The 26758-nt window shown below is 40.2% G+C and overlaps 1 protein-coding gene across 6 annotated transcripts in view; it reads left to right on the top strand.

Annotated features, from left to right (window-relative positions):
• Positions 1–26758, top strand: part of cacna2d2a (calcium channel, voltage-dependent, alpha 2/delta subunit 2a) — a 150463-nt gene that overhangs the window by 88214 nt on the left and 35491 nt on the right. For 2 of the 6 annotated variants that reach the window (XM_075461278.1, XM_075461276.1), the window contains exons 5-8: positions 4548–4592; positions 8753–8891; positions 21419–21550; positions 21765–21822. In XM_075461278.1, coding sequence (XP_075317393.1) covers positions 4548–4592; positions 8753–8891; positions 21419–21550; positions 21765–21822 — 374 coding nt within the window. Of the gene's footprint in view, positions 1–4547; positions 4593–8749; positions 8892–21418; positions 21551–21764; positions 21823–26758 lie in introns of all 6 variants that reach the window. The other 4 variants (XM_075461277.1, XM_075461275.1, XM_075461280.1 and 1 more) reach the window with 3 other exon arrangements.

The following is a 26758-nucleotide window of genomic DNA, read 5'->3' as shown; positions in this document are numbered from 1 at the left end:
TGGCAGGGAGGAGGAGGAGTGATAGAGCAAAAAAAGAAGAGTGGAAGCAGATTGAGATAAGGCTGAGGAAAGGAAGCGGGGTAGGAGATGAGCAGGGGAAGATTGATGCAGGGGAGGGGCTTGAGATCACCAACTGACCTCAGTGTTTGTCTCCCGTTTGGAATTTGTTGGTCCACTCGGTGTGATAGATTTAATTTACTGATAGCACTTTGTGTCGGAGGGACTTTCTAAGACTTTAACTTGTGCATTAGGTGTGAGTGTATTGAGCATTTGCAGATGCACACTACACATATCAGTGTGTATATTAAAAAGTGCGTTCACAATGTATGAGATTACCCTCAAGCAATAAATCATGCATTATATCTCTGCATGTCTCTACAGCAAGGAGATCAGTGTGGGATAATTGCTGGCTTTGTGTCAAATCAGATGTGTGTTTAACCCAGACTCTGAGCCCATAGAGACCTGTGACCAGCTGCACCAGATGGCCTTTCTACACTGATACTGCTCAGAGGGTCACGGTGGCCTCGGACTCATTAACATAGAGCCATTTCTTCAGTGCATTCTTGTGTGTGATTGGATATACCATCTATAGCTCACGTGACTGTGAAAACTACCCCATAGTTATGAAACACAAAGAAGTTTATCCATTTCCTGTTTCTTTAACATTGTTTTGATCTATTAACTGATGCTGACAATGCTGAGGTTTTATTCTTATTGGTGATGACAAATCAGCTGTTCCCCTCGAGACCCAGAAAAGATACCAGATGGCCCGTTTTGATCAACAGCCCCCAGAACCTAAAAGTCCAAGGTTTCTTACCGAAAGCTGAAATATTATTTCCGCCCTGGGTCGTTTATATTTCCACTGAGTTCTGAGGGTAGATCAGACTGTTGAGGTGTGAAACCTTGCTTCTTACGGGAGTGTTGGGACTATCACACGGGTAACACAGCAGTCAAATGAAAAAGTGAGCCTCATTCTATTCATTATTGTAAAATCCGTAAATTCAAACATTTCCACAGGTTATGTGTGTTTTCATTTGTGCCGTGGAATGTAACTGTTAGGAAACAATCAGACATTAACATTTTATTGCTCCGATTCAATGCTTTCTCGCTGAGATCGGTGCTTCCTGTTCTCCACAGTAGACACCCAAAGCAGTTGCAGTAAATGATGACGTGTATTCCAGCTGCATTCATGAACAATCAGTTAATGTTTCACATTTCTATGGGTTGTTGGAGATAGTCTTATTCCTCAGGTAAAGCTATTATCGTTACAATGAGAACTATCTTGTGATGATACGTGTACAGGGTGGACCCAAAAGGCAGGAGATCAGGTGGCAGTTCCAAACAGAGGTTTATTCACAAAAAACAAAACTCAAGAAGCCGCTGGGGAAGCGGTATAGGGGGGTCCGGTTAGACTTCCTTACGGGGGAATAAACACTCAAACGGGCTGGTGCAGGCGGCGATGGCTTGGGGCTGGCTGACAGCGAGGCTGTAGGCATGACTTGGTAACTGAATCATCTGGCAGTTGTGTGGAGGTGAACCAGGCTTTTCTGGAGTGGTGAGATGATTGCTGGATAGTTTCAAGGTAAACACAAGAAACTTGTGCTAAAGAAAAAAATGGACCAGACTCAGTGAATAATTCCCTATACTCCCTATATAGATCAGTGAGCAGTGCTGACCAACATGTCATTGGGGTCATCAGGTGGGGACCTCCTTTCATCAGTGTTTCGTCTAGTTGATCACTGACGTCCCAGAGTCACCCCCCTAATGCCAGCCAACACATCTCCTCACATCACAACAACCATCTTTTTTTTTTTTTTTCCCCACAGTCACAAGCTACCTCAGCCTCTCACCAACTGCACACCAGTCACAGCGGGGTGGGGATGCAAACCCTGGTTCGGGTAGGGGGTAGAAATAAAAGAGGTAAAGATGAGTAGGAATGGGATTCCTCAGGTGTAATCGGTTGTGCTCCTCTGGGAAGGAGGTCAGCCCCGCCCCTGAGCCATCACCTGCCCTGCAGGACAGACAGGAAAAAAGGAAAACAACCCAAACATATACACAGCCAAAAACTATATGGAAACAAACACAAAACAGAAACCCCAGTCCATAACATATCTCCTCTTATTAATTCTGTAATTAACCAATGCAACATGCAATGTGCCTGTGTGTTTATAGGATGTTGAAGAGGGCATGAATGTCTGAATATGAATGTTGTGTTTATAAACCGGAACAATTATTCCTGCTGTAGAGGCTTAACGGATTTTATCAGCAGTTTTGGAGATCAAACTTAGACAGAACTATAGAGATAAAATGCTGGGAGTACTCAATGGGCTAGGATCATTTAGCAGTGAAAGCCCCAACCAGAATGTTCAGGGTGATCTCAAAGGTACTACCTTACCTACCAGAGCCATTATCAAGGGTAAAATATCTCCTCGAAAACTCTGTTCCTACATTGGAAATGGATCGTGTGAAGAAAATGACCCCCAAAAGAGGCTGATACTTGAACAAGGCTCCTGTGGCTAAAATGCAGCTAAAGGCATTTCCAGAACAGACAGGTGACAATTAAAGAGAAAGCAAACACAGAATGTGTTTGGAGCTCTGTTGCATAGATTGTTTTACAGCTGCAGAGATGAACACTATACAATATTGTATATCGTTTGGTATTAGATGATAGTTGTGAAGGATACTGTCCAAAAAGTGCTCACTTTTGTTCAGTGGGGTTTTAACTTTGATTTACTCCCTCTTTGTGTATTATATTATTTGTGATAAGGTGCAGTGCTAAAGAAGATGTGAACAAAATACTAATGAAATTATAAAGTGTAAGGAAGGGCTCTGCAGACTGGATGCCTCTCTTCACTCCTTATTTGACTGTTTTTTTTAATGTTCTCTGTGTTTGAGTAAAGATGCTGGATGGTGTCCCTTGAGTGTCAGGAACCGGGCGTTTACTTACAGGAAGCAGTTCTGAATAATCAGTTGTAATGCCGCAGTAGAGAGAGTAAACTCTTTAGAAGAGAGGGACCGGTCTTGGCAGGACTGGGCTTCAGATCAATCCTCCTGGCAGACACAACAGTCTCACTCACACTATTTCTCCAATCTCTGCAAAGGCATGGGCTATTTTTAGCAGTTCTTTCCCAGCTACTCCCTCCACCACCACCCATCTTTCTCTCAATTCATCCCTTCATATCAGCCCGACCTGAGCTTCCATCCCTAACCTCTAACTTAACCCAGTGTACTCCCTGAACAATCTGCTCTGATCCCTCCACTCTGCTTCTTTCCTTCCACCTTCCTCCTGATCTCTTTCAGAGCTGGGGAGCAGAGGGAGTGCTGCTAAGTTGAGGAGATTTGTCTGGTGGGGGCAAACTCTGTCCCTCTTTTGTATTGTCCTTTCTCATTTCCAAATATACTGTCTACGTCCTGTGTTTGGTTTCAGTTCTAGATCTGGTCATCCAAGAAGAACTTCTTTAGTGATCAATTTGAAATTTATAGACTGTTGAGAGGCTTTTATGCTTAAAGGGACTGAGAGAAAGTTGAGGGCTAAGGGAGAGATAAGCAATCTGTGCATGTGCAAAAAGTTGTGTGTATTTATTGAGTGAAATAAATGAGACCATGTGTAAAATAGCAGGAGAAAGATTAAACTAAGGATGAACAAAACAGTAATAGTGAGCAAGAAACAAAGAAAGAAAATAAGTCTAAGTAAAGTAAGGCAATACCTAAAAAGAAGAGTCTTTCTCTGTGATCAGTCTTCACCTGTCAGACCACGACCACATCTCTTCTAGTGAGGGCGATACAGTCACTGTGGTGCCCTTGAGAGCGTGTCCTCAGCCAGCCTCCTCATGATAATGAGGCAGACCACACAGACGCTGCCCACTGCTTCAGCCCCTGACCGCCCTCACGCCTGCCTCTATGGGAGATAAGGATGCAAGCTCAGAGGAGAAGAGGACGGCTGGGAGGCTAAAGTCCTGGGTATGGGGGTGGATAAAGTGTAAAAGCTTGCTGGTAAGAGGATGAATCTTGGGCTTTAGCTGGTGGCTGGAAACTTAAGTTATTAATTAGAACTAAACAGTATAACACAGTGGCATAAATTTTCATTCCTCTCCGTTTTGAGTTTCTGCCTTCTTGTGAGAGTTATTTGCCTGGGCTGAAAACACAACCAGCTGAGGTTAATAAGTCTCCCACAGAGAGTCATCTTTTGAGTTTATTCTGCTCCCACTGCAAACCATTTGAGCATATATCACTATGCCGCACAAACAAAGCACAAACGGTTTTCCGCTGCCCTTGTGTTTAAAACACAAGTTCAAACACGTGTCACATATACCACATCATATTTAAAAAGCATCGCTCAGATGCATTACATTCCTCAGTATCTTCTCGCCTTTCATTCCACATCACACTACTCCTGTGTTCTGTGATGCTGATTATATTCTCATGCTGAACAGTGTGATTGAATATAACCATGACTCTCTCTAGCTTTCCACCACAGGTCGGGGATGATATAGGCGCTGCTATATCTTCTTTCATCATCTTTCTTCTTACTTTTCTTTTCTGCACAGGAGAATGCCATTTCATACTACGATTCCAAAGCGGATTCTGACTATGTGAGTACAGTGCGGACTGCTTCCCTCTCCCCCGTCTGCTTGCCTTAACCCTGCCAAATCTTACCCGATCTACTTCCTACCTTCCCCTCCCACCATTTCCTGCAAGTCCTCTCCACCCCTCCCCTTGGCCTTCTCGGTGTTGATGCTCTCTCTTCCCTCGGTCATAGGATCCTGCTCTGTCTGTGTGCATTAGTGAGGTCACGCTGCTGTATGGTGAGTTGGTATGACAGAGCACGGGCAGGCCAAAATGCATGTGACAATGAATTCTGTTGTCTTCTCCTGATGTAATTTCCGGAGTTTTCTCTCTCCCCCAGACACAGCTGTATTAGAGGCGTATCTGAACTGCGGGGTGTGACAGAAGTATGTCCATAAAAACACGTCAGACCATAACACAATACATATCACAGTTTCATACAGTAGGGAAGCACTTTTAGTGCATCTAATTCATAGCAAAGAATATGAACGGCATGCAAAGAAGGGAAAGCAGGCTGGGTAAGCTCCACAAGTCATTGGTCTCACCATGCCACCACTCTGGCTGCAGCTCGCAGTTCTTCCTCGGGATAGCCACTTGGAACCCATACCCCCTGATTTATTAAGTTTCAGTGTCCCTTTTCAGATCACCAGAGCACAAAAAGATGGGAAAAGAAGTAAGAAAGTGAAGCAGAGGAGCAATAAATCATGATGTGATTTTCTCTTTGTGCATGCCTATCTCGTGATTAATGACACAGCACTTTAGAGCCTGTCAGCTCATCTAATTGGAGAGCATCGGTCACCATTAACATGGCACACTGAGGCTGAGCCAGTGCCACACCTCTGACCTTCACATCACCAACCCTAACCAACGGCAGAAGACAAGCCGAGGTCATTTCTCTCTGAAATCCTACCAGTATCCTACCAGTGCTCCCCTTTCCTGCTTCACTCAATGGCTTTTCAATCAAGTACTGCTGCTTGAATAAAATTCTTTACTGTTAGCAAGATGTCATACAAAATTGCTTTCAAGTAAAGGTAAGTCATTGGCAGGCTCTTTTCCCTCTTGTACGCTATACCTTGTTAATTTCTCCTCTTGTCCCTGTGCCCTTGATGCAAAAGTGCAATGGGATGTGTTAAAGCATGTCTTATGTTCATTCCAGTGTTGAGAGTGAAAAGCATTTTATTTGCCACTTTTCAGGTTTGTTCAACAACCTTCAAGCCTTATTCTGTTGTATTTAATTAGGTGTCTGCAAATGCATTGTTTTGACCTTAAAGTTCCTTTTGACCATGGGTTAAAATATATTTATTTATGAAAAGAAGAAAAAAAAAAGAAAAAAAACGTGTAAAAAGCAACTAGCATTTACTCCAGTCAACACATCCTGGTTAAAAATTAAAACATTCCTTGGTCTGAGACTTTAAATGGGATACATTGATCTGTCTGGTAGACAAATATTGTCAGTCATGTCTCTGGGTAATAATTTACTTGTAAGACAACCATCAAATACATAAAATGCATTATTACTAGACTGATTATTAAACTTTTCAATCAAAATCGATTCTTACTGCTTGTCAGCTGTTACAAAATAAGCTGCGTGCCAAATATTTAAGCAGATATTTATCAATGTTTTCATCTATAGAGTAATCCTTCTTTACTGAGGGACTTTATCTCCATCACAGAACTGCATGCACTCTTTGATCTGAAGACACTCGTATAGTCACGAGTGACATGTTTAAGGTTAGCCTTGGTCGGCTGAAGGTGGAGGTGAAAAGAAGCTTGGTCATCATTGGCCTCTTCAGGCTTTAATTAAACCTTGAGAATGAGGAGATAAAATTAACAAATTGGTTAATGAATCGAGCAAAACAGGTGGTGGATGGTTGAGGAAAATGAACCAATCAATCTTTCCTGTATGGATTTATTCAGCTTCTAATTAGACACTGCCTTGGTTAATTATGATTGGGCTCTTCTGGAGAAGGAAAAAAGACTAAAGACTCTAGTACCGACCCTGAGAGAATTAGAGTCACACTGAGTGATAAACAGACACACTGTTAGTGCTGTTTAAAAGCCAACATCCCTAACCTAGTCAGGTTCACTATTACTGATTTGATCAATCTGTGTTACATTTGCCTCAATAGGATTTGCTCATTTTTGTGCTAACTTTCCAAGCTAACTATTATTACTAATACAAGCTGATGTGTCATGTTCTATTTCGTGCACACAAACACTGTAGCAATAGGTTCACTGATAGAAGTTGGACAGTGCTATGTGTACAAATGACAAACAATAAACAGCCATGTTAGATTTTGAAGTTGGGGCATGTGAGTTAGAAATCTGACTTTGAGGTGGGGGGACTTTTTTGTTTTGCTACTGGGAAGCTGAATATTCTGAGTACTGAAAAACTTCTGAGTTCAAATAGTGTGCACCATCAAACCCTTAAAAATCCGCAGTGTCAGCACAATGTTTTAATTGACCGTAATCCAGTGCTGAAGGTATTAGTTTAGTAAATAAATAAATAAGCTTGATGAGTGTTGACTTTCTTGTAGTTTTGGAATCAAAGCTCTATATATCATATGGCGATAGGAAAAGTGTCAAATACAAATAAACTACCGCTAAAGTTTGTGTGTTTGACCGTTTCAGTCACACATTCCTCTAGCTTCTGATTCTTGGAGGAATCCGTCTTTCTTTGGTTGATTCACTTTTTTGCCTTTTTTCTTTACTTTTTGAGAAAATGCTCTGAAATGTCATAATAAAAGCTTTAACTATGTTACCAAACTACATTACTAAATATTTGATTTATGACACCACATCACTCAACCGATTGATTACTGATGGTGGAGTACTGATTCATGTCTTAAATGATGATGCTCATTTTCTAATCACACTCTGATATTACACAAGTTGTAGACATGGAAACCCGGTCATGAGCTGGTCTCTGTCACAACACTATCTTCTGTATCTTACTCCGTTTACGTCAGCTGGGGCTTCAGTCAATACTCCCCTGCCTTGTCCCTACAGCAGCTTGTAATTGCATTTTAATAGTCAATTAAACTCATCTCATCAATCATTTTCTGCAATGGACATGGGTTTTTGATTCAGATTATTCAAAACAAACAGTTTTCAGTCATGTCAGATCCAATTAACCCATGCTGTTTTATCTAAATAAAAAGAGCATATTTGACCTCATTCCAGATTCTGTTATCACTTTTTAGATGTTTGAATTCATAGAGATGCTCTAAGATGGGGATTTTCTTTTAAAAATGTTTAGTGAATGAAGACTAATGAAGGATAGCTATAAAGGGAGGAATGACAGAGTGACATGTTTAACAAAGAGTCAACTGTTAGGCCTACATCTTATTTTCTGAATTCAAGATAAAGCTGATAAATTGAGTCAGCCAGCGGGGTTGTTTCTTGCTACCCTTTTTCCCAATCTTACAATAATCTCATCCTGTGGGAACAGATGCAGATTTATCTACATTGATTACTTATCAAGATTAAAAACTTAAATGTCAGTTTTTTCATTTCCATTTGCTTTATATTCTGACTCATATATATCTGCCACTTCACTAACCCTCCATCTGCATTAGTCTTTTCTAATAAATTATAGTGGACAACCGGAAAAAAAACTTAGGCTGAATATAATTTTTTTTTAAATGGTTTAAATGACATTTAAAGTGATAAAAGCAAAGGAGAGGAGTGTCCGTTATGCTTTTATATGCTTAATAGATATGCTTTTATTCATATGGGTTGGAAACTAAACTGTGGTTAAGTGGTGCAGGTTAAATTATTTGTGGAGTTAATTCATCTGGCACCGCTCACGTCTGTGATAGTCATCACAGCTACTAATGAGTGTGTCTCTCTGTTTGGTGTCTGCTTTAATACCTGCTGTTGTTCTCTGATGAGAAGGAGAGAACAGAACCACCTAATCTGAGGCCAGACTGCGGGCAGAGTAATTGTAATTATTGACCTTAACAGACCATAACCTTATCCAAATTATGGGAGTCTGTAAGAAAAATAATACATTGTAATAATAACATAATAATAATGTATGATATAATGTATACATATGTGTTCTGAAACCACAGTGAGAGAATACAGTTTGATATTTTTATGTTTACCCTGCCTTTTCTTTCCATTTGTTATTGTAACTCAATAACAAATGGGTGTGTGTTTGCATGCGTGTGTATTTCAGCAGATGGAGGACGGAGAAGAAGAAGCCCCACTGGAGACCACGTCCACAATGGAACTGGAATTTGTGGATGATCCCAATTTTAAAAATAAGGTCAACTATTCTTCCAGTGCAGTCCAGATTCCTACAGACATATACAAAGGCTGTAAGTTTCAATTTCATAATGGCGGTAATGTTGAAATTTGTGCTTTCTTGGTTGGAAGAAACTAGTAAAATGGTCGCTTGACAGTGATTTTAAGGGATTCATAAAGTGACTGGTAGCGCTGCCAGCTCTTTTATCTGCGATAGATTGGATGTACTAGAAGGCTTTTTGGTTTTCATGCACAATGTCGGCTCATGTTCTGTTCTCTGTTCTGACTTGACCACTCCCATCTCTCTCGTTAATTTAATATTTTCTTCCTTTGATATCAGCCAGCACTTTAGCACACTAACATGATTTCAGATGACAGATGCTCTCTCCCACGCGATCTGAACTATATTTATTTATTTATTTTTTCCATGTGGGCATGGTCTCCCCTGCTTGCGGATCCTGCCCTTCCTGCCTGTCACCATGCTGGCCTGCAGACATAACACCTCCTTGGTCTGCAGCTGCCAAATGTACAAAAAGGAACACGTGTACCTTCTGGGACTCTTATTTCTTTTGGCATTCTCCCTCTGTTATTTACCTCTGATCTTTTGGACACTCTCTGCCAGCCTCTTTAAAGACTCAAAAAGCAGAGCATGTGCAGACAGACAGGGATTTTTACTGTGACAATTTTTTCTCTCTGTTATAGTCTTGCTCTCCACTTTCTTTGTTGAACAGACAGTGTATGGCACCTGTCTGTAACAGTGCCCTCCAGCTGTGTCTCCAGACAAGTCTTGTCAGATTTAGACGCTCTTGGTTCAGGAGGACATGTCAAAGGCCAAAGCTAACTCACAATAGAGCAATCAGGCCTGCGCATTGTTCCTGGAGCCATTTTGTGGCAGCTCTGGTTCCCCTGTCTGAGGATATGAGTCAGAGAATAAAGGGCTCTTGATTGAGATCGGTGGAGTCTAGAGGAGTAGAGTGGCACAGTGCATGGAATTGTTTTTTTTTTTTTCTTCTGCTCCCTGGAAAATGTTTACGATTGATGTTGTTTAGTTAGCTCCCAGTGCGCGGTCTGCTGTGCTGAGATTGTCAACTGCAGATTCTGTGCCAAGGCCATTATGAACACATTTGCTGTGTTTAAGTTGTTGATAAATAGGCATTTGAAAACCTTGTTGCTGCAAAAGTGAAAAGTCATTCTTAAAGATGCTTTGTGACCAAACAACACATTCCAAGCACGAACATGCAGTTATTGCCGATTTGCATAGACTCATATTGAATATGAATGTCATGGTAATATTTCCCTTTTGATAACATCTTTGAGGTGATCTTTGTCTTGAGTGACTGCGATACATACATTTAATTGTTCTGAAATCAATACAGCGCACCTAAAATATAGGTAAATGTTTTGTAGCCAGTTCAAAAGCTTAAAGGAGAACTGCGGTATTTTCAACATTAAGCCTCTTTTATGAGTTGTCTGCAATGTTTTAGAACCCCCCTCACCGCTTTTTTGATGTTTACTGCTGTCTCCGGTATTTGCCTAATTTTGATTCATCTCAACCTGCTTCAGAATGGCAAGTCATGTGCATGTCCAAAAAGGTCCGTAAAAGCACCATAGTGCTGGTGTGGTTACTGGTGTGCACTGGTAATCCATATCAAATTTCGTTGCGAAAAGTTGCTTCTGTCGTGTTTTATTTGGCAGCTCGTTCATGCTCGAACTATTTTCTTAGCCACCTCACAGCCGTGGATAAATTTCCGCTCAGCAGTTGAATCTGACTTGCTATACTCCACACCACTTGATGGTTTCGGTGACGAAGTAATATCAACGAACATCCAGTCTTCAATAGAACTCAATGGGATTTACAAAATGTCAAATAAAAAATGACAGAAGCAACTTGACAACATGTCTTGCCGTTCTGAAGCAGGTTGAGATGAATCAAAATTAGGCAAATACTGGAGACAGCAGTAAACATCAAAAAAGCGGTGAGGGGGGTTCTAAAACATTGCAGACGACTCGGAAAATAGGCTTAATGTTGAAAATACCGCAGTTATCCTTTAATGGCCCGTCAGTTATGATCTGTATTTGGGATCATTGTCCATTTAAAGTACCCTACCAAAAGTCAGTTACATACACAGTTGAGCTACTGTTATAGCTTGACTGGGCCATTTTATTGGACCACTGCCCTTCATCTCAGCATATATGCTCGGGAGGGGAATCAAGTTATTAACTGAATTAAATCCAACGGCACAATGCTTTGGACTGTGGACTGTGTGGGAAAACTTTCAAGACATTCCGCCATCATTGGAATGATGCACTTGTACTTGTACATCATTGCCCTTGTAAGTATATGTGAATTTACTCCACAGCAGTCCTTGAATGTGTTAGCCGTCTGACAAAAGAAAGAAAAATACCTGAATGAGAGCGGCTTTATTGGAAATTCTGCTCTATTAATAGATGGAAAAAGATGAAAATTTCAAGAATGTACTGAGCACCTTCGCCTAAATATGTCTAGTTGGGTGTATACATTCAACGCCAACCGCATTATCCAGGTGTTATAGTCCAGCTTTGAGAGCTTTGATTTCCTACAATTTCATCCATACTAACATTGTTTTGGGGGACTATGGGAACGATAGGCCACACCTCCTCCATTTCTGCTTTAGGTTAGCCCATCCAGGCTAAATTTGCTTAAATTAGAGAAACAACCCCAAAACTACCACTGAACTATCATTGGTCAAATTGCATTGTGAGATGTGTAGACTCGCGTTTTTCACAGGTTTTGTGGAGGAGCGCTATAATGTGGGGTATTAAAGGTTAAAGGTTATCTCTCATTCATCCTTATATGTTTTGATAGTTAGAGGGAAACTGTCATGGAATATTTCTTAACTCAATAAGTTAAAATGAAATTCATCAAGTTTATGTGATAGGATTTGCATTGGCTTCAAGGGGATGGTAGAGAAAGGATTACTATCAATGAGTAGTGTTCTGCTCGAGGCCCAGCAACAGGAGCCTGCAGGGTACCTTGGAGACGATGTCTGAGAAAACTAATGTGGGCGGATTGATGTCCTCTGGGTCTTGAGGGGTCTCGATCTAAAGTATATTAGTAGATTTGGGAGTATCAGAAGAGAGGCAGTGTGAGTGGGCAGATTCAGTGCTCTGTCTTCAGGGTGAGGCCCGAGGACAAGCAGAGAAAGCTGTCGAAAGAATCGCACACTGTCCAAATTCCAGCTTAATCTCCAGCAGTTGTTGAAAGAGTCTGTGCTACTTGTTTCACCTGTGCTCTGTGTACTGGAAGTATCTGGCTTTGATCTGTTTGCTGTATCTTTTCCAAATAAAATGACTGACAGAAAGGACAGACAGAAAGAAAACAGGCGAGAGGAGAAAGTAGTCACTTTGATAACAGAAACCATTTGGTGCAAAGAAAAGCCTCTTTTTTTTTTTTTTCCATTGTGGTCCTTTCAGCAGTTAAATGAGGCGATATGTGCGTTTTGGTTTGATTTGTCTGCTAGGCCTCATGTCCATTTATTGAGATAGAGAGTGTTCCCTGAGTGCAGTAATGAACCATTTTATGATTCATTATCCCACTGCTGATTCCTGCTGCCAAGTCTGCAAACTTTCTAATTAGCTTAGGTCAAACATTCATACAATTTTCATCTAATTATCATTGCTTATTACAAAATGGACACCACAACACACCCACAGGGGAATAAATGGATGTAGGTGGTTTTGTCTATTCAGGAGAAGGTTTTATTCCCTCAGTTAATGTTTTTAGGGTTAATAATAACTGTAGAGGAGGAGTTCTGAGAATATCATCTCTGAAATAATCACTAAAAAGTATGCAAACAGTAGGAGAATACACAGTCGGTGTAATCTTCCTCGTACCAAGTTCACTCTCACAGATAGAGGATATGAATCCAAACTGGGCCATTTCACCACTGCATTTACTTTATGACAAGTTGACAATGTATAACACTGTAAATCAGCCTTTTGTAAAAAGGTGGTAATTATGTGTGTGTAGTGTACACAGTGTAGGAATACATTAGTGTTTGTCAGAGAACATGCAGCCACCGTTCCCAGCAGGGAATAAAGGAAACTGACATCGAATGTGGGAAGTTCTTTCATTAGATGTGAAGTTTAAATCCGCTGCATGGGGCTTTTTTTCCAACAGCCTAACGTCATGTTGTCATTTTGCTATTGTTGTCAGGCACAGTGAGGAACTTGGTTATCAGAATTGAATGGCTGCAACTGGTTAACTGCATGTGCAGATGAAAGAGTGGAGTTAAATTTTTTCTGTATCAGGCGATTAACCCACACAAGCACCCATCCTACCCTTCGTACACTTGCTGACACACAACGGCCTTCATTTCCCTGCTCACTTTACTTGGCAGTCCAGCCACTTCTCCTTTCAGACTGATCAGAATCACTTTACATTTTCTGAAGTATAGCATTTTCTATGTTTTGCCAGATGCTCCAGCAGCTGAATTTCTTTCATCCACGGTGAAAATGCAGAAAAGGCTGTTAGCACAGCTCGGACAATATTCCCTTTCTAGCTGATAGGTCCAAGTTGTTAGGTAACTTACAGATAGGGATGGGAATTGATAATATTTTTACGATTCCAATTCCATTTTCGATTCTGCTTAAAGGGGAACTCCAGTATTTTCAACATTAAGCCTCTTTTCTGAGTTGTCTGCAATGTTTTAGAACCCCCCTCACCGCTTTTTTGATGTTTACTGCTGTCTCCGGTATTTGCCTAATTTTGATTCATCTCAACCTGCTTCAGAATGGCAAGTCATATGCATGTCTTAAAAGGTCCGTAAAAGCACCATAAACGTCCGTTTTCAAAATCATCAACTCACCGGAGTGGTTACTGGTGTGCACTGGTAATCCATATCAAATTTCGTTGCGAAAAGTTGCTTCTGTCGTGTTTTATTTGGCAGCTCGTTCATGCTCGCACTATTTTCTTAGCGGAGTAATATCAACGAACATCCAGTACAAAATGTCAAATAAAACACGACAGAAGCAACTTTTCGCCACGAAATTTGATATGGATTACCAGTGCACACCAGTAACCACTCCGGTGAGTTGATGATTTTGAAAACGGACGTTTATGGTGCTTTTACGGACCTTTTAAGACATGCATATGACTTGCCATTCTGAAGCAGGTTGAGATGAATCAAAATTAGGCAAATACCGGAGACAGCAGTAAACATCAAAAAAGCGGTGAGGGGGGTTCTAAAACATTGCAGACGACTCATAAAAGAGGCTTAATGTTGAAAATACCGGAGTTCCCCTTTAACGATTCGGTTCTTTATCGGTTCCCTTATTGATTCTCATTTGGAGAAAAAGGACAACAAACCGGTCGATTAGCATCAACTTTTTTCAGTTTAGAAGTAACACGAGTCATGACCTTACAAACCCAACAAAGGTGAGGTCCACATTGGTCTATCATGGCCTGGGTAATTTAACTCTTCCCTGCTCTGGTGAAAGGAGAAGCTGGAAGTAGACGTGAACTGGGGGTAGTATCACCAGCCTCTGGCTCTGAGCCAGTCAGGCTCTGTCTCTCATGATTTCATCTAAATGTAATGCCTGAGAAGGCATTCATTTAACCTTAACCGTTACAAACAGCAGGTTTTACAATGAGGCAAATGGCGCTAACATGATAGACAGTGTTTGTTAGTTAGTTAGTGACCTGCAGTGTTAGCCGAGGATATGCTAACGTTGCTAACATTGCTGGGTTCAGATTCACCGACGTTAATCATTCATTCATAGTTATTGCACGTTGGTAGTATTTCCTTCTTTTGGTGAAATATTCACTTTGCAAGTTGCCCTGTTGTCGTCTTTTTTAGGAATGTGTAACCAAACTTTCGAGCGTTTGTACCGCTTGGGCGCCATGTTTACTGTTGACTGCTGGCTGCGCTGGACTGGCCATGCAACGTTGCGTGGTGACGTCATTCGCGCCCACTGGAATCGATAAGGGAATCGTTTGCAAAATCGCCAAACGATTCCAAGGAATTGAAACACAGGGAACCGGATCTCAACAAGAACCGGTTTTTGATTCCCATCCCTACTTACAGATATGCAAAATGCTACATCTCTTTATGGCATTTCTCAACTCCTGAGTGGAATATTTGGCTTTTCAGCTGCTAAATGCCTAGATAGTTAGTTTTTTTTTTTAAATTTTTATCCACCTCCCATTCTGTGCTAGGCAAGTCAAACCTTTTTAGAAAAAAAAAGGTTATTGTGATTGAACAACTAAGAGGTTTTTGATCAGTTCCTGGAGCCTTATTACATGTGACAATAAATACAAGACAATGCTTGCTGTTGTTTAGTATCTGTCAAAGACAAGGCCAGTAATTGGGGGGAAAATGTCATGCTTTCCCGGGTGGTCAGTAGTAACGGCGAGTACAAACGATGTGTACGTTAAAACATGGATTACAAAACTTCATTTAAAAACAGAGAAAACAAATCCTGAATTAACTGCAAAAAAACAGCAATAAGCTCATGCTCCCTGCATTTTGAAAGTCAGCTTTCATGTTGCTGCAGAACACTCTGGTCTGTCTTTGGTTACCTGGGAGGAAGCTCTGGGCAAAAAAAAATAAATTATTCAGTGCAGCTGTATATAATGTGCTGCAGAGAAACTGCGTGCAACAGATACAGCAGATAGAGTCAGTGCACTGTTGTTTGAGATTTGAAAAGAAAAGAAAGATTTGCATCTGCTTGGTTTCACTTGATTCAAACAGCTTCTGATCTATCTCATCTTGTCTAAAATGATTTTCAAGAGCTCGCCTCCCACTGGAGGGACAAAAGCAACTTTCGATAGAGAAACCCGGGTCTTTTCACAAAAACTAAGACCAAATAATAAGTATGCTTTGTTCCTTTCGTATTTGTATGTATACATAATATATATTCTCAAGTTGAGTGTGCCTCTTTATCGCTGCACTGAAATTCTACATTTGTCAACCTGAATTATTATACATTTTGAGACCTACCTCAGCTAATTGCAAAGTGTCATTTTTGTCAGTGAGTGAGTGTATGTGTGTGCATTTGAACACATGTAGTCTGTATTCATTTTGCACATTGCCTTCAGCTTCACTGTCAACAAGCTCACGCCATGCGGGAGATCAACTCAGCCCCTCTCAACATCAAACATTAAAATGTGTTGGGGGGGAGCAAAAGTGATTTGTGAAAATAGTGAAAGTGGAAAAAATTGAAAGGGATTTAAAGTTAAACCAAAGGAGAAGAAGAATGACATAAACACTGCAGGCTGCACTTCTTTCATTCTTGACTTTAAAGACATCTTTCTCTCTCTTTGCTCCTCACACATCCAACCCCTATAGTGTGTGCCCAGTGAAGGGGCACTATCATTTACCCGCACACTAATTAGAACAGTCAGCACAGCAAACTCTACTTCACTCACCACCAGGCTCACAAATTACATTTTGTGTGTTTGTTATTTACTGCTCTGCTTTAATTAGAAAATGTATTTGGAGGAGCACCCAGGAGGTAAGGTGGGATCTCTCCCCTCTGTCTTCTTGTGTATATTGAATTATCATCCGTCCTCAGAGAATTTTACTTTCCTCTCCCTGGCTTCAGAGTCTGACCATTACCATTTCGCAAAACTGTGGTCCTCAATGACAAAATAAATGAAAAGACACATTTTCCTCTGTAAAGGCAAAGCCATTGTTTGTAGCCTGCCTGTGTAAGATGCTGCCAGTTCCTGTTGCTGCCTTTTCCTCTGCAGGATGAAAGGTTTACGGTTCAGGCTCTTTAACACTCATCCAGGCTCAAAATCAGCCCTGAAGCAAAGAAAGAGGTAGACAGGGAGGAAGCAGGACAGTGGAGGATGGGGATGGAGAATGAACTGTGTTGACAGTATAGAGGATGAGAAGAGGTGATACATGCAGAAGAATAAAAGGTGCAGGTGTGTGAGGATTTTGAACTGTGGATGAATCTATTGGTTTTTTCAAGCTGCTTGTTTGTTTTATTTCAATATGTGAAGTCTTCAAAATATCCAGCGGTACTTTAGCTCTTGCTGAAAATTAACATCGCTGTAGCATTTTTCAGATGCTGCTCTTCAAATACTTTGAAAACTTGAAACTAAATTCTGTTCCCCTCCATTGTATTGAAACACATTAGAGGTGAAAAACAAATCTAGAAAAATGAAATTATCTTGCAATGTGCATGGCTGAATATTAAGTGAGAGAACATGTTTTGATTGTCAAAACAGGGTAAACAGACTTAAAACATTAAGCGTTTAACTTCAAATATCAACCCACTTCTTTTCAATGCAAACTGTACATTTCTCAGTGTACCTTGACAGTTACAGTTACCTTGTCTGTCGATTTGAGCAATGTCACCTTTACATCAGAGTAGGATTGAGCATCGCCACCACTTAGTTACTCTGCTTTAACCATCGAACGTGTAAGCGCTTAATTTCGATGGCAGCATTAATGGTTATGGCTCTTCAAAGGGATTCGGCTAATAGGTTTAGCTCCATTACCATTATGGATTTCTTATGAGGGACCACTTGGGTTCCTTCAAGGCATATTGCAGTGCCATTTCTTTGCAGTGTGTGCACAGTGAAGGCCTGTATTCATTTCTGTAATGTTGAATTAATACAGGGCAATAAGCTGCAGATCTTAATCTCTGGTACATCAGTGTGAAGGATGTGTTTACGTTGGGGTTTAGGGGTGGAGGTCATAGGGCGGGGGTTGTGGTGAGGGGAGTGGAGTGGAGGCATGACGCAGAAATACGCCATAAATCTCACTCATAATTGTTTCTCTACTTGGTGTGCAGTCTTGCTCCATAAAGGAGCAAAGCCAAGGGTGCTCTAAATGTCAGGGGAACGGCGTGCTGATGAATTACCTTTTAAAGATATCAGAGAGGTGAAAGATTCCAGGTGAAAGATGAGGCCAGCGCAGCGCTCATAGGCCTTGTCTGACTGCGTGAGCATATTTCCCCCCCAGGGGAAATTTGTCTTTTTATCAACTGTCCAGAGAAGTCACGGCATATCCTAACTGAATAAATCAAATAGAGTTAGTTTTCTGTGTTTCGTTATCTTTGATGTGAAGCTTTTTCTGCAGAGATCACTTGTAGATATGCATTACTGGGTGCGAGTGCCCATGTGGACTGTGTGTGTGTGTGTGTGTGTGTGTGTGTGTGTGTGTGTGTGTGTGTGTGTGTGTGTGTGTGTGTGTGCGTGTGTGTGTGTGTGTGTGTGTGTGTGTGTGTGTGTGTGTGTGTGTGTGTGTGTTGGCAAAAGTTGTCCTGTGTTCCACCTGTGAAGGTGGCTCATTTATTGCTGTTTTGCCTGTCAGCATAAAAACACATGCACTCTGCTCTGTCCCTTATCAACCTTCATTCATTCATTTTATAAAAAGATGCACAGTATCCTCTGTGGTCATTCTTTGTTTTTCTCGTGTTGTATAAATATGCTTACTGTTAAGAAAGACACACATGCAGAAAAGATAGCAATCATATCACAGCCGCTGAGTTGCATAAGTAATGATGTGAGATAATCTGTCTTGCTTAGGCAGAATGAGTTAATGCCTAGTTGTTAGTTAAGGTTTCAGAGATGGTGACAGTTTTAACAGAGGTTACATCCTGTATGTTTCTTCGCCCTTGGCCTGACAGGGACAGCTACCATTACAGACCCAGTGCCTCTCCGAGCACCCAGGACTTCACTGCACACAGTCAGCTGCTGCAGCAACTTGCTGTGATCGCTTCTGTTTGAAGGATAATACTTTTTTACACAATAATCAGATCTGCTCTTTGACCATGGAGTATTGCGCAGCCCAGATGAAATTGAAAAGCGTGGTTTGGATCCTTGATAATCTTCACACAAGCATCAGTGAAATACAACCGCTGGTCTCACTGAAATGCTTCAGAGTCATGAAAGCGAAGGCAGCAAGTTTGTAAATTCATGATGGAAATATCAGAGACTTCTGTCTGTAGTTCAAACCCTTATGTTCTTCATATCATCCAGATTTTATACCATTATTGGGACACCTGTTTAATTGTTACCCATGATTAGCACAACCAGTGAGAGCTTTTCTTTTCTTTCTTGTTTTTGTAGGATTTTCCAGCTCTGGATAAGTATGGGAAAAAGAAAAGAGAGTATTAGAAAAGATTTGTGCTTCCAAACTATTCCCCCTATTCTGAATGAAAATAATAAATCACTATGCCCCCTAATCAGTATATATACTGTAACTTTTCATGACAAATTGTGGCCAAAAAATGAAACCAGAATACAGTTTGTGATAATATCTATTCAGTATGTTGAGGCAAACTATTAAGAGCTTTGGTAGCACAAGTTTATTTTCTCATTGAGCAGATATGTTAATACTTCTTATGCTCACTGTTCTTGCACTGCAGCATGAATAGAATGGCATGCTTTGTGGTTTGGTGGCAAGAGCTTTTTCACAAGCTACAGTACCTAGAACTATAATCTTCTGGCAAATATTAACAACAACATAATAGCAGACATAGATAGAGTGAAAAATACATGTCAACAATTGGATTTTAAAACTATTTATTAAACATCTTGATTTTGTACTCGGATGTCAGAAATGGCTTGAAATTCAACTGAGATACTGGGAATTTTTTGTCATGAAAAGTAAGGATTTTTTAAAAAAAAATGTAAATGTGCAGGAACCTTGTCTATGCTATTTTGATTTTAGCATTTCATAGTTTTCTTTTTGGTGGTTTGTTTTCTCTCTCTCTGCCCTCATTGGCGAGAAATTGTCTTTGTCCTAGCTGTGAAAGCAGCCACTCACTCGTGTTAATTTCTGTGTTTCTTTACGTCAATCTCCCCCTCCCCAGATGGGTTTTTACATTTACACTCACTTGAATGACAGCCTCTACACTCCTCCATTCTTCTTTTGTGTTCATGTCTGTGAATTTTGAGAAAAACATGCAGAGGAGGTCCCCTTGGTGATGGCAGCAATTTGGCTTTCATATCCTCCTGTCCTCCAGACACTGCTTAGTGCTGCTGTTACGCCTGAGGGTGACTGTGCTTGTGCTGTTTTGCATTAATTTGTTTGATAGAGTAATAATACTCAATTTTAGTTTGGAGCTACAATTTTGGAAAGACTTTGGCAGGATACAGTAAAACAAGGCTTTCACATGAAATAGGCTATGTTGTGTGTTTAATCTTTTTTTTCTTTGAGAATCCCCCGCATTACAGTGCAAGATTTAAACATTAAATAGGGGAAGGTTGTCAAAGACTAATTGAAAATCATGTGAAAAGTGGATAATGATCATTTATTTGTGTAAAATTCAAACAGAGGGTTGGGGAAAACCTAGACTTGTCGGTTCAGAGGCTTATCTAGCTTTGGTTGGCTGAGTAATTAAATCAGAGAAGCGAGTGAAGTTCTCTGCAGCTCAGCGCCTTGTCTTGTTTCCTCTTTAATCAGGTGGCTATTAAACCTCTGATTGCACCCATCTTCTGACTTCAGCTTAGCTATTAAACACAGATTGAAAGCATTTCAGTTTGTATGTGTATGTGTGTACTTGCATATTGTGTCACATTGAAAGGATGTGTAAGAATAGAAAGAATAATTCAGATCACAAGTGGGAAAAAATGAGGACTGTGCAAATACAAGTTACAGGCGAGCAAAGCACAAAAGAACAGACACAAATTGATGATTTTGTTGTGTTTTTTCCACCACCTGGCTACAGCGTATTATTCCACTTATTGTTGACTAGGTGATCAATGTTTCTTTCCACATCTATGAGTCCATTCACCATGGACATGTGAGATATCTTTGACGTCACAGTTAAACTCAAAGCACTTACGTCAGTGCATTTGGCAGCACATGCACGAACAGATCGGTGATTCTTCTTTTTCCCTTTCACCTCTTTCTCCAGACAGCCACAAATCCATTAACACACCTACTGTTGATTTTTTTTTTTTATTTTTAATTTTTTTTTTTTTTTTGTAGAATAAGTTTATAGTGCGCTGCTATCAAACATTCAGCTGTGTCTTCATCCTCCACATGCTGTGAGTGACATACGGTATGACCCTCCTCCAAGGTGATCTTTTTTCTGCGCTCCACAGAGATCACACAGATTAGACTAAAGCTTCGCTCAGACGGCTACCGCCAGCCAAGCGGCCTGCGTACATCCATCCTGATGTACTTAGCTTCCCTCAGCTGCCATTGACAAGGTTGTCCAGCAGACAGTCAACCCTTTGGTTACTTACAGAGAAAACTCGAGTTGTTTTACTTTAAGGTGCTCTGTATTTACAGCTTATTATTCCTGAATCAGTTATTGAGAAAATATATCTTTGTGTATGTAAACAAACACACATCATAAAAATCATAAAAAATGGATCATAAAAAATTGTTTCACAATTCTTGGCTGTTTAAATTGATTGACAATGGCACATGACCATAAGCTCATTGGCAGTTTTCTCTTTTTTTTCTGCACATAACCAAGAGTATAGTTTCGGTTGTGCTTATTGCAAGAATACCTTACACCTTAAAAAAATACACAAGTCACCAAAAACTTGTGTGAATAGTTAGTTTTGTGAGGACGTGATGCCATGAAAACGTTGTCAAAGTCTATTCCCTTTTCCTACTGTGTTCCTCTTTGTGCGTTTTTTCTATAGCCCCAGTCATCCTAAACGAATTAAACTGGACCCAAGCGCTGGAGAGGGTCTTCATTGAAAACCGGCGAGACGACAGCTCCCTGCGCTGGCAGGTGTTTGGCAGCGCCACAGGAGTGACACGATACTACCCAGGTATGCTCCGGGGCACGAAGTCAACAGTTTGCCTTATAATTCACAGCAATATTAAGTCTAAAGTTATCTGAAGGAATGCCGATTTTTTTTTATCAAATGGCTGTACTAGTCAGTCGACAGACTGAGTGAAATTATCATTACTTTGATATAATCCGATATGAAACATCCCACAGTGCACTGTGTGGCCCACAGCTTATTTTCTTGCTCTCTGCAGCTACTCCATGGAGGGCACCTAACAAGATTGACCTGTACGATGTCCGCAGGAGACCATGGTAAGTGATGTCATTATCAAGATCCTGGCTCCACAAGGTGTGTAGAATTAGTGTGTGTATTTTTCTCAGACCATTTTGTGAACCATATGAAAAGGGCAGTTATTGCCCTCATAATTTTTTTTTATCCATTTTCACTTACATATCATTTCTGCAATCGCAAATGTGAAGACTCGAGGAACATAAGTGTTACTCAGAAATGTCAAAATTTAGATATTTTTTTATCAAACAAGCTCCATTTATTAGACCAGCTTTTAGTTAAATTTGAAAGGAATGTGTTGTGTTTTTGAAAATATACAGCAGATTGCGAAAAATATGAAGTATATTGTACACAAATTATGATAGTCAGAGTGGTCCTCAAAGATTTCCTAACCCTCCCACTATCCTTTACCCGTATAGATATAAATTCTATAAAACCTAGCTTCTTCTTTGACTGCTGATGTACTTTGTTGCTATATATTTGGATTCCAAACAGTAACCTGCTTATTTTTTTAAGTTGTTTTCATGGAATGTTGTTAGTTATATTCATGAGAAATTAAATGTCAAGCTAATTACAATTTGGGATTAAATTCTGTTACTTTGGCTACAGTTTTGTGTGGGAATAGTACTATTAACAGCCTTTATTGACTGTTTCAGCCTCTATGACTTCCTACAAATGTGTTAAATTCTGTACCACAGGCTAGTTCAACTTCAATAAATACTAAAGTCAAACCCACTTCTGCAGGCAGGACAGATATCAGACGTCACATTGTTTATCTAAAACATTTAATTGTTTTATTGCTGCTGTTAAGTTTTTATTATTAATTGACTAATCAATTAATGCTGACACAAGAACAAGTTTTAGAAACATCCTCTATTCCAGAGTTACTGTTCATGTGCATCTTACATCTGGTAGTGACAGTCGGTTGGAGCATTGACAGCAATCTGTAAAGCAAACGAATGAATCCAAACATAATCAGCAACAGTGAAGTGAAAGTGCTGAAAATTGCAGAAATGTAACTTTTCATTGTGACACCTGTGCTGTTTGCAGCAGCGCTGTCCTGTTGTTATGAATCTGATCCATTCTGAGTCTAAACACACACTGTGAGCACTTTCTGATTTTAGTCAGATTGTTTTAATAGAAGCAACAATCCATGTCTATTAAATGCATTTCCCTTTTATTTATTTTTTTTTTTTTGTTTAAATAACTTGATGTCATTTTTACATAATTTCTACTTACATTATGTACAGATGCTTTAGGTAATTACATGTGCTTTCTTCCACTAAAACATTCTTCTCTGAATTATTTACTATAGGCATCAGTACAGTTGTTATTAAGATACTTTTGACAAATAATCTTTAATAAAAATAAGTTTTCAAGTAGTCATATATTTACTTTTATCTTTAGCTAAATATAGAAGACAAAGACTTTAACTCTTCAGCCAGTCTTCCTCTACAGATTTTTTTCCTCCTTCATAGATCACATGTGCTCTGGCCAACCCAGAGTTTGTGAAGTATATTTGTTAATGGAATGCATTTTTTCTTTGACCTGTGTTTACTTCAGATTCAATTTCGGTTCAATATACCGATGCATGGACAGTAAGTCAGCCTGGAAAGAACAAGGCTGTTCATCACTTCACCCACCCATCTACCCAAGCTTCCTGTCCATCCGTCCACTTTCAATCTACCTGCAGCTGTCACATCAGCTTTGTGGCAGCTCTCCCTGTTGCCTGGTTACAGGTTGGAATGAACTGGACATAATCATGACAGCAGCGTTGATTAGACATGACCCCATTTTCCATCTCGGTCTTCGTCCAGCTCACATTGAGTGGCTGTTTGAGGTCAGGCCAAGCTGGCAGATGAAGTCAACAAGCTCACACTAAATAAACAGGAGCAGAGGAGCCTTTGAATTTTGTGAAAGTTTGTATGAAACTCAAGATCCTCAAAATTGAATCTGGATATCTTGAAAACTGACAAAAACTGAATTTAATCAGTAGAAAATTAAATGTAAAATCGGTCACAAGCAGAATTAAAAGGTCCAGTCAAGGTTCAGTTTGTCAATCCATAAAGGCATGGTAATACAATAAAACTGAACATTAAAACAGCATCAATGTATATTTCATAACAGTGTTGTTAAAAAGCACCGCTGAAACATCATGAATACAAATCCAAGGTCAAGATACAAGAAAAGATTATATTCTGCATATCAGTGCAAAGATTAGGTTGTGCCGTCCGCTGTAGATTAAAGGAAAGTCAGAAATTAAAGATCTATTGATACATATAATCTAGTTGAATATTTTGAATGGGTATACTTTTTTTTTGTAACATAACTGTTTCCATTTTCATCACAAATTGTGTCCTTTAATGGAAACATTGCACCACAGTGTAGCTACAACTATGAGACTAACAAGGTGCTCCTTGACAATTTAATTAAGTAAACAGCAGATGAAAATCTCCCTTGTGCTGCACTGTCACACAAGGCAACACTATGAACTTGTAAAATGTTGTAAACACAAACTAATGTGCTAAAGGACAAGTTAAAACATTGATCCTGTCTGTGATCTGTCAGCTCAGTGCCCGAAGTACTCAGTGCCTAAAGAGTTTGATTCTCTTACAAACCCTCAGACTGGGAGACAGCAAGAAACAATGGGGGAGAGGGATGAGGGAGGCTGACAAGGTGAAAGAATAAGAGGTGTATTTTTGTGCAAAGGGAGTCTTTGTCACCTCCCTGGTCCCCCATGTTTGTCACTGTCATTCTGTTGAGCTTTTCCTCATGCCTTAGACATTCCTGTATCCTGTTGCTTAGCAACTTGTGCCAAAGCGGAGCTGAGTGGCGGGGCCATGGAAGCCAGTGTCATGATATGTCAGGTCAGTCTTGTGTGATTATAGCCTAACATGCTGTCGCCCTGACTGACATTCTCTGGAGAGGTCAGCCAATCGCGCATTTTACAAAAACAGAGTGCCAGGGTTAGGTAAGCCTTTCATGTGTGCCTCTGTGACAGCAGTAGATATGAGGATCTGTCACAGGGACAGTAGCACATCATCATCAAGCATTTATATAAGGCATACAGATGTATCCCTCCCTTTTTCTGTAATGAAATCTACACTTTAATTACACTGCAGTTATCATGTAAATGTGTGCTTTTAAAAGGGAATTTTTAGATGTGTTTTGGGCTAAGATTTAAGCACATGGATAAATTGTTCCTATGGCAGCGGCAAGTCCGCTTTGGTGGTGGGTTTCTAGCTGAAGCACATCAAAGCCCTTTGGAGCTTATCATCACTGATCTAAATCAATCCCTTTACTAAATTTAAGTTTGTATTCATATGAAGCAATAAGCTGCTACTCAGAAATCAGTGGCTAGTTTTTCAACTTTGGCATCATTTTCATTAAATATCTCAGTTGTTAAATCAAACCCTAAACGGCCTACTCTCAGATCAACACAGGCAGATTTGTGCTCAAAACTTAAGTTAAATTTAAATGTATTTATTCTATAACTTTCTTCACAGCCCAGCAATATTATCAGTCAATTAAAACAAATTGATCACAGCTTATTGATTCCAAACCTCTTTCAGACAATAGAATTTGCAAACGATTTTATGAGACTTTGAAAAAATGAGTCCTACACATTCACATATGTGTACAGTGAATACATCTTTTAAAGGAAAACAAACACCGTCTACCATTCCTCCTACACAGCAACATGCTCTTTCCCTTCCATGAAACTAACAGATTCCTTAGATCACATAGAACGATACGAAGACAGACACACAGCTTCACAAATGCCAGGAAAGCAAGCTACATACATAGATCTAATCACAGGATCGGGTTTCAGAAGCATCTGAACTGACCACGTCTCTAAGAAGGCTTCCTTAGTCAAAGATGTCCTTTTCTTGGCAGAGAGGATACAGCGGCCACAATCCCTTGTCAGTTTGTTGTATAACAGACTTGTGCTTTAACTGGGACCATTTGACAGTAACGTGGCTGACTGTGCTACAGCTACTCAGGTGGTCCACCAAACCAAAAAAAGAAAAAAGAAAGAAATCAGTGGGCTGCCTGCCTCTATAGATGAGTTTTTTCCCCTTCTGCTCCCCCACCAACACCCTCAGGAAAATTAATGGTCCAGTCAACACACCTAATTGTCTCCAATCGCTCTGACATTAATTATTAACATTTGTCTATTATAACGTCTGCTCGTTTCATCAGAGGAAGCAAAGTGGAGGGTACGTGCAGGCAAAGAAGAGGGAAAAGTGAAAGGCGAAGAGAGGAATAACCACAGACAGGCATGGAGTCCTGTTAGCCAAGCGTTGCAAAGATCCCATTACCTCCCAGGTTCACAACAGCATGTTGGCTATATCACATATTGATTTCTTCAAAAAGTCAATCGAACCTCGTTATAAATATTATGATTGCTGGTCAGTTCTTGAAGCTGTGGCTCCCTCAAACGTTATTACCAATATCCACAGCCCTGAGCTTTTTCCTCCTGTCATTTTCTTTGCCCCGCTTCAGATGGAAGCTGAATCGAAAGACAGGGCTGTTGTTGTTGCTGAAGGTGACACAAGTTTGAGCAGAGGTATATCAAATTGCAAAGGTGCATCAGAATTGTTGTACGTGTCGTTACGAAGATGTGCTTCACTTGTTATTACAAAGAGAAGTCGAGGAAGAGTTGAGCCAAAACTCAGCGTGTTCTTGGGCATCATCAAAAATAGGAAAATGTGAATTTCGGTACCGACACTTCCAATAATCAACACAACGTGGAATAAATAAGCGGCAGACAAAATCTATGTCTCCTGCAGCCTCTCTGGGCACCGTCCTTCTATACTTTTATCTTAATTCAATCTTTATTCGCCTGCCACATCCACAGGAGCACTAAGAGAGCAGCAGTCCATAAAATAATAAGCCCATCAGCACAACACAAATCCACACACACACATACTAGCACTCTCTTTGTAGTGTATTCAG

The sequence above is a fragment of the Odontesthes bonariensis genome, chromosome 3, assembly GCF_027942865.1.
Source record: "Odontesthes bonariensis isolate fOdoBon6 chromosome 3, fOdoBon6.hap1, whole genome shotgun sequence".
Lineage (NCBI taxonomy): Eukaryota > Metazoa > Chordata > Actinopteri > Atheriniformes > Atherinopsidae > Odontesthes > Odontesthes bonariensis.
This window is presented reverse-complemented; position numbering and strand designations above follow the sequence as displayed.